The 9,715-nt window shown below is 28.8% G+C and overlaps 1 protein-coding gene across 1 annotated transcript in view; it reads right to left on the reverse strand.

The window, feature by feature from the left end:
• The window catches only part of LOC106682637 (homeobox protein rough), a 27,650-nt gene extending 18,440 nt beyond the window's left edge, over positions 1 to 9,210 (reverse strand). Inside the window, exon 1 of the mRNA XM_014423591.1 lies at positions 9,048 to 9,210. Coding sequence (XP_014279077.1) covers positions 9,048 to 9,210 — 163 coding nt within the window. The remainder of the gene's footprint in view (positions 1 to 9,047) is intronic.
• Positions 9,211 to 9,715: the final 505 nt, after the last annotated feature.

The raw sequence follows: 9,715 nt of genomic DNA on the forward strand, positions 1-9,715 counted from the left end.
AAATTATTAAAGTTATTTTAATTTGATTCGAACTATTACTAAGGAGATGAACCTTAGCGTTGTGTTATATTTTTGTTTATTCTATTTTACTTTTTCATTCTCTTAGTGTAATTCTACTATATTCTTCTCTTTTATGTTATTCTTGTATCTTATTTTTCATAGCCCTTTGCACTGATGAAGAACGAAACGAAAAAAAAAGAAGCATTATATATCTTAAAAATATTTGCTTTAAGGCTCATATTTCTTTCCTTGAGGATGATGTTCTCTTGTATTTCATTTTATATAGTTTTGAATTTCCAGGAGTGAAAATTTAAAAAACAATTTCTTCCTTGCGACAGTACAGTTTTATTATTTGTAGAGAGATAAATGCCTGTTGATATTGGAGTATTGCAACAGGGGCGTGGAGGGAAGAGGGAGTTGGGATGTTTTCAGGACGGGGGGTACAGCCCTAAGCCGAGACTTGTAGCCCTTGGAGCGTCACTAATGCAAATCACATCACAATATTGTAACAATAAAGGAGGGGGGCGAATTCTCCCCGGCAGCCATTCACGGCCACTTAACAATATTAATAAAATACACAATATCACTTCCATTCTCAGAGCTTTTACTGTTTTCATTCCCAACGGACTCTTTTCAAAAAGGTATATATGAATTATATTTTAGAGTATCTTTTAATTCAAATTCTGTCGACTTACAAAACCCTCACTGAATGTAGAAATATAAAGAACCTTAGCACACAAATCTGATCGAAATTTTAAACGTCTTATTTCTTTCATGGTGGATCGACGATGTAGAAAACGTAATAAAAAAATTCATTTTATATTTTTTCTTTAGATTGGATAATGAGCATAAAAGAAGATAAATATTACATTGGCATATCCTAAACAGCATATACTTGGCTAGATTTATCTTATTTTAAATAAAAATCAATTTGTAATCTCGTTATAATAATTATAAAATATATATTTTGTTAGTAAATAACAAAAACACGAAAACTCGTATTCAATTAATATTTACCCCTAATTTTGGTGATATTTGGTTAAAAAAAAAAGAGGGAGAGGAAGAGAGAGAGAGAGAGAGAGAGAGAGAGAGAGAGAGAGAGAGAGAGAGAGAGAGATTTAACAAAACACTAATAGTTTTATTGCTATATAAAAACGTATTTAGGACTCTTGAGATATGTATAACGAATATTAAGTTTTTTCCGGCCAAAATTACAAGAGCATAACAAAATCCTCCTTAAAATCGTTGATGGTCCTTATTACGTCACAAATAAACTCATCCACAAAGACATCAACATCTACAACATCCCTTTCGTTGCAGATTTGGACCGAAATAGATATGAGTCTTTTCATTCCAAACTCTTTACCCATCCTAATCCATTAGTTCTTAATTTCTCATCCTTAACAATCCCTGATAATCCACCCGAGGAGTCTGAAAAGAAGATGGCCAGGAGACTAGAAATTAATGTTTGAAGTACCACTATTGGGTGATTCCTCCCCAAGATTATCAGGTGTTTGTAACACTCCTCTTATTTACTTATTGTATTGTTTTCTGCAGTAGTAAATTGCAATTTAAAAAAAATCACATTTAGAAATTCAAAACTATATAAGTTGAAATGATAACTTTACTGACTTGTTCAGTAAAGCTGTAAGTAAAGTCTGTAAAGGTATCATCTTGAACAGCCCCGATGAAGCTGTACAAAGTGGAGCGAAACGTCAGAAAATAAATAGTTGTTTGTGACCGCAAACCTAACCATCTTCTTCATAATTTAAACTAATAATTTAATACTGAATGTTTATGAAATTAGAATTTAATTACAAGTACTTCTGTTCTTTTGTGTTAAAAAAATCAGGATCTAGTGCAGAACACAGAAACGCTGCACAACGGTATCTAGCCATAAAAAACATTTTTATGATAGTGTATAGTATTTTTTTAAATTAGCTCGCCAAATTAGTTATACCCAATGCCATTATGAAGAACTTTTTAGAAAAGTCTAGTTATCTTACACAATTTTTGGGAAGCTAAATTTTTATGAAGTATTTAATAAAATAATAAAACATTTTTATAAAATAAAATAAATTGTGTCACATATGCAGGGTCTAACAACAAAACTCTCAACTTCAGCAAACTTCAACAAAATTGTTATCATGAAGAAAACATTTAATTTCAAGAAAACAAAATTTTAAATAAATTTTTTCAATAGCGGAATTTGGAAAGTTAGAAAATTTTGATTTATTGAAATTAACAGTTGTTTGTTTTTGAATAGTGGTATAAAACATCACTGATCATCAATGCCATTAATTTTTTATTTATTTTTGCTTACATTTGTTTTATTATATTTTTACATTTTATTTTTCGTCCATGTTATACTTGTGACAGTGAATATTAAAAACTGAAATACACATTTTATTGTTTTATTATCATCTCTATGAGTTTTCGGAATATTCGGGCTTAATTCTTAGCCATTGTGGTGAGACGTGAAATATGGGCATTCTTGAGAGATATGATTAATTCTTGTTTTTTTTTATGTTAAAAATTCAATTAAATCATTTAATTAATTATCAAGTTAATATAAAATAATATTTATTTTATTAATATTAATTAATATATTTAATTATTTAAAGTAAATAATGAAGTGAACAATTTTTTTTATGTTTACTATAAAATTTTCTGAAATGGGGAATGTGAATTTTGCAAATAAACTCAATTTATTGAGTTTTATGAGATTAGAGACTTCATGATTCACTAAGTATGTGTTTATATGTATAAATATAATTTTTATTTAATATGACGTTAATTTAGTATAATATTAATTAAATATAGTGTTAAATAAACATATGTACACATATTTTTAAAAATAATATACATATTTATAGGTGAGAAACACCGAAAATAATTATTACCTACCAGTTATCGACCGATATGGTGAAGCCTAAAATATTCATAGCTTTATTACGTAGCCTGGATGTGAATATACATACAAATATTTACGCTTAAAACTTAAAGAAATTAGCATCGTTTAAATTTGCAATAATTATTTTTTATTATAATTGTATTTTTATTGGATAAATAAAAAAAATACAATAAAGTTTAACTTGTGTGCATATTAATGGAACCCTTGGAAATTTTCAACTTTGTTTCTTGTTGTTTTTTCTGTTTTCAAATTAAAAAAACAAGTGGCAAAGTAATTATACTCGGACAAGTATGAAATTTTGCGACCTAAGTATTTTAGATTCATCGCGTAGGTTAGAAATAGCTAATGGTATTTCGAAGTTAGAATTGATGATCTCACGTTTATAACGTTCACTGATTGGATTTTTACGTCACGAACAAAATTTGTACTTTTTCTCCAATTTTTTAAATTATTTTAAGCTTTTAATGGACTCCGGCATTCTTTAATCTTCGAAGACCTGTCGAAATCACAAAGATAAAAAAACTTTGGTTCAATGACATCTTGATATATCTGGCATAGTTTGTATATAAATGGGAGATATATTTTTGGGAGTACCGGAAATGTTAGGACTTTTTTTTTACTTTTTTATATATAAACCCTATGTTAATTGTTACTCTTTTTCTGTTCCAACCGTGTTTCACCTTATACCAATTTAGCATACAATGATACTTACACTGTATTTCAGTACAGGCACAATAAATTGTTGATAATTTATTGTTTAAATAAAATAAATTTTATCTAATTTTAGTACCAAAACAATCGGTATTTCTTCGTAAGTCCGACGTTTCGGCCAATTCGCCCATCCTCTGGGACAATCGATCATATGCAGCTTTTATTTTACATATGATCTTAAACAAACAACAATATTATCAATAAATATCATACCTAAAATACAATTACATAACCACATCAATTTTTAAAAAATTTATGCAGGCTATTCTGCCTAGGTCATTAATTTCAGTCCACAATTACCCTATTAAAACATTAGGGAATCATATAAATTTATTAAAAAGAAATCTTTAATTATATATTTTATCAATTGTTCTAGTTAAATTTATAATTAAAGTTTTTAATAACAGTTAATTTTCACTATTATAATTTATCACAACAATATTTGTAACCTTACCCACACTCAGGTCAGGTATTTAATTTATTTATCTCAACTATATTTTGATTAAATTTCCTATTTTTTTATTACTACAATTCATATCAAGGTTAATTAATTTTATCAATCGACATTAATTTTATCCCATATTTTTCATAAATTAATTTTACTTATAATCTCTGCATACTGTTGCTTCAGATATCTTGTATCTTTTTTAAAATTCACTGTATAATTAATGTTTTCTGATATTTTAATGAACTCAAGTATTTTTCTTTTAAACGTATTATTTTATTTATTTAAAGTAGTATTTTAATAGTATCAGCATAGTATTTTCGAAATCGAATGTGTGCTGGTTTTTTGTTGCATGCTACACTAGTGCTGTTATAGTGGGCTAATTGTGGACTGAGATTAATGAACTGGGCCGAATAGCCTGCATAAAGGTTTTCAATATTGATGTGGTTCTAAAGTTATATTTAAGGTATGATAATTTATTAATAATATTATTATTTGTTTAGAATTGTTAAAAATTATATTTATAATAAAAGCTGTCTGTGATAGACCGTTCTTGAGGGTGCCCAGCTTTGCTGAAACGTTGGACTTATAAAGAAATATAGATTGTTTTGAGACTAAAATTAGATAAAATTTATTTCATTTAAACATTGATAACCAGCCTCAAGAAAGTGTAAAGGTTATATATAAAATAATTTATTGTAAATAGGTAAATCTTTTTTTTTTTTTTTAAATATGGAATAGTATTTTTGAATATTTAAAAATTTATCTCTAATATTGTCTCTCAGTATTTTTTCTTTCTCTGATGCATATGTATATTTTTTTCTCAGATTCTGATTGTATAATTTAATTCATATTTATTTTTTAAAAAATTCTTTCGTGAGTTAGAGATGTAAATTACAGTTATATAATCCTTTAAGATTACATTGCCCAATTATGTAAACGGTTAAGCAGGCCTTCAAACATTTTTAAAGCTGTTTGCAATAATTTAAAAGTTATTAAAATTATGACTTTTTTATAAAATAATAATAAAATTAAACTTTGAAATTTCTTCTCGGATAAGAAATTGAGCGGTTATATTAAGAGCCCCTGAACGCTGGACCCGCAAGGCCAATCTCAAGAACTCTTATAAACAAATAGTGCGGAATAGTGTTTGTAATCATTGAAGGCGCAAATGATAGATATAGAGAAATTGTCAGTTTGTTTTAATATTTACGTTTATGGTAAGGATGATTATGATCGATACATCAATGTTTTTGAACATTTGAAAATTTTGGCTTCATTGACACAAATTTTTTTAGAGTGATCACTATATCAGTGAATGAGCTGGGTCTGTTCTCCATATATACATAGATGAAAGTAAAATAGATTTTCAATTCATAAAATGGAATTTCATGTTAAATTATGATCCTCACTTTTTTTCTTACCGTTCATTAAAAATCAATACTTCATATATATAATACATGAAATGTATTATATATACTTCAGAATGTTTTCTCCCTTTGATTGCTTTGTGGGATTATAAGGTATTGATATGAATCCAGTTAAGGTCCATTAAAATGGGTTTGGGTCTCATAAATGGGGTTTCATGTTAAATTTTGATCCTCGCGTAATTTCACAAACAAATTAATGATTAAATGCATTCATTCATAATGTATATTATTTAATACAAATGTTCGCTAATACTCTGATATATTCGGTATCTCTATAAGAACAGTATTATTGTATATTTCTAACTTTTTGCTAAAATAAATGACTTCAAAATTTTCCACTTATTATAATAATATAAAATAAATTGATGTCAGGATCCAGAATAGAGGAATTCCGTAACAGAGAGGTTCGAATGCATTAAATTTGTACTTTGTTTATCAGGATCTTGATATAATTGTCCGTTAAGAGGAGGCTTCTTTATAGAGAGATGTCCATTATGAGAGGTTTCACACTAGTTGTACGTAATTAAATTAACTTTCTTTTTTAGGTTTTTTTTAATATATGATGTAATCCACTGCAACGGTGATATTTGCCTAGCTGTCCGACTTCATCATTCCTAATATTGTCACATCTATACTAGAATATATTAACGGATTCAATTGCAATTATTGTTATTGAGAAATATATATAAATAAAATTGAGAGATAAAAGAAACAGAAAAATGTATACATATTTTAATTCGATAACAATAAGTGAAATTAATTTATCTGCAACAAATGCCAAAAAATTAAACTATTTATGTGTTCGTACATATTTGTGAGTAATCAAATATTTCAGGAATGTGAGGGCTATTATCATTTAATAGGTTTGACAATATCCACGTACTTAGTCTTCAGCCCTACTTTTTTTTTTTTTATTTTCAGAATCCCAATAATCCGAAATAGCAGAAAATTAATAAATATATACATGTATATAGAGAGAAATACTTTATTCATCCATGCTGCTCAAATACATCAGGTTGCTACATTACACAGCATACTAATCAATCCGTGATCGGACATATATAAATTACATATTTTTACATGATATAATAAAATAGAAAGACAACATTTTTTTCCACAGTTTTCTTTTACAATCAATTCCAGTCTACACACTAAATAAATATTTCCAGTTATTCCTTTTTTTTTGTCCCTTCCATTTCACAATTTTTATTTCATTTGATCGACAAATTCACTCTCCCGAATTCCTCCTCTCAGATCCTCCCCAGTGACCCGCTAAACAAATTCACTATTAGACAGCGATGTGAGATCAAACCAGAGAAATACTAGTCACCGCAGTTGACCAGTTTACAGTAAAAGAAACAAATAAATACATTTGACCAAAACAAAAGTAATACATACATTTAAAGGAAAAAATAATTAAAAAATTGGTTAAAAGAAATACTAGATTGGATACATAAATCAAAAAATATAAATAAAAATTGTAATAATAATGAAATAATATATAAGATCTAACCTTTCTCCTTTTACTGTAATAGGGCAAAATTTTAAGAAGACTTTGTAGTAATTAGATGGGCTGAATTTGAGTTCATGGTTGTGAGTAAAAAGTGTTGGGATACACTTGAGGGTTGGTATGGCACTAAACTACTTTGATTTTTTAACTTTAATTAACACCATTGAATGTGACATATAATAACGGAAGTATCGCGATATTGCGAAATTTTGAAATGTAGTCTTTAACAAAAATACATGTTTTGTGTAAAGCAAAATTGTCTGAATGATAACAACCTCATGCAAAAACAAAAGTAAAACATTAGTACGAGACTGAAATTGCATATTTAAGGCGTATATATTCCAGGAATGTGACAGCAATTTTTCGATAAATACAATTAACCAGAAGCGCCATTTTATATAATCGTTTTTAACATTTTTTCGATTTTCTCAAAATTATTTTAATTATTTTCTATTAAATTCGGTACATCAGCATAGAATGAAGATGAAACTCTTAATTAGCGAATTTCCAAAAAATCATCTTCGAATGTACATTTAATTTTGTTTTTTGAAATAATTAACCAGTTCTTCATAATTAATAGTAATAAAAAATGGGCAAATATGAAGAATTGAATAAGGTAAATTCAATAATTAACTAAAGAAGAAATAGAGATAAGACAATCGGAGACAACCGAGCGTGCCCGATCTCTCCCGATAGCTCTCATATGCACATTTGTTAAATTTAGTTAAGCTGTTGTATTCTAGTCAGATTGATATTCGTTATTTACACCTGGAGAAATCCTAAAATGTAATTTTTTACAGAAAAATAAAAATATATTTGAAATTTTCATCTTCTAGGGTGGCAGTGAAAATTTTATGAGCACTAGAAATTTTGCTTAGTAAAGAATTATAGTATATTAATTAAGTATAGAATTATTAGTACCGGATATATCCCAGTTCAACAGTGTAACATTTCAAGAAATGGTTATTTGGAGATATGCATGTAATCCTAGCAATAACGGTAAGATCTGTACAGTAAAACACAGAATTATAGCAAAGCATATATCATAAAATCTAATTAAAAAAAAATATTTTAGGATATTACAATTTTGAACTGTATAGATACTACAAGTACAAGAGCCAGGAAGAAAAAAAGGCAGTTATTTCACCCCAATTTTTGATTACTTTAATGAAAACTTTTATAATTACTAGTCTAAATTGATGAGCCTGCCAAGTATAGGTAGGGAAGATAAAAAATGGCGCCTGTTTAAAACGTTAAAAAAAAACTAATTTTTCATAGGGAGCTCTATATCTTAGTTTTAATTAATGTAATAAAAATGAGGGTGAAATGACTGCCTTTTTTCTCCTCTTCAGCTCTTGTACTATTATCCTTATTGCTTAAAATAAAAATAAAAAATAGTATATTATTCTGGGACTAGGTCCCTTCAGAACAATTACAAAGTTCATTTTAATTTTATAATAACATTTATTTGCCAAAAAATAGTGTGGTCGCATTTAACTATCACTTATATACAGAGAAGAAAAAATATATTAATTAAAAAACTAACTGACTAAATAAAAAACAACAAAAAGGTATGTATATCTCAAAATAACCATTTTGTGAGATGTTACAATGTTGAACTGAGGCAGGGATATATTTGCACACTTAATTTAGGAATTCGTCCAAACCTTAAATGTATATTTAAATCCAATAGCCACGAACCAGATATCAATCCTTCCATTGTTAAATCCCTAGCCTTACTAATTCCGGACAATCCTCCGAGGCGCCTGAAAAGAAGATGGCCTCCAGATCTTTTAAAGTAGAAATGTTATTAGAGTGCTACCAGTGGGTAGTTTCTCTACTTGCCTGTACCATACAATAAATTTACTAGATTTTTAATGTAAATATCTATAATTTTTTTTAAAAAATCACTACAAGAGCTATATTCATATAGAACCAGAATGGGGTTCTAAGAAACCACCTTCTCTATTCTGGAACTAGAACTAAGCACTACTACCTTTGAGGATTGGATATCTTCATAATTCTTTGGCTACTCACGGAATGCAGTGAGACCGGGAGGGAAGACGTGGTTGGGAGGTGGGAGGAATACGGGCTGCCAACTCTCCCTCCTGGGCTCCGGACGCTCCTCGTAGAGCCTCCTGAAGAACTGCCTCGGGGAGGATGGTCGCCTCTGCTCTTGTTCCTCCTGCCCGCTAGCCATGCCGCCGTCTGCCGTTCGGTTTGGCCCCGCCTCCCCGCCACGCCCACCGCCTCCGCCCCACTACGCTACCCTCCACCAATCAAACGCTCTTTGAGTAAAACGGTTTAATTATCACTGACCGCTAGTATTAATTTCTGGCTTCTTAATTTGTCTCGGCACTTGAAATCGATATTGTATACTGAATAAGTTGGCAATACAGTACAATACCATTCATTTTCGCATTCACATTACATTCTCGTTTTTCTCAAATATTTAATTTCAGGATTAGAAATAACCGGGAAATCAAATCAAGGTGATTATAAAAATAAAATATTAAGCCAAGTTTTTAGTACTAACCGAAGCCTATAAAAGCATAAATTAATAGTATAACTATAGAAAGAAAAACTTTATAAAAAAAAAGATCTGCTGCCCAACTGTATTGGGTTGCTAAATATACAGCATACCTATACCTAATTAGACAATTCTCATAATATAGTAAATATATAAGTTTACTAATATTATAGTA

This window comes from Halyomorpha halys, unplaced genomic scaffold (assembly GCF_000696795.3).
Source record: "Halyomorpha halys isolate HHAL.00 unplaced genomic scaffold, Hhal_1.1 Scaffold433.1, whole genome shotgun sequence".
NCBI classification, from domain to species: Eukaryota; Metazoa; Arthropoda; class Insecta; order Hemiptera; family Pentatomidae; genus Halyomorpha; species Halyomorpha halys.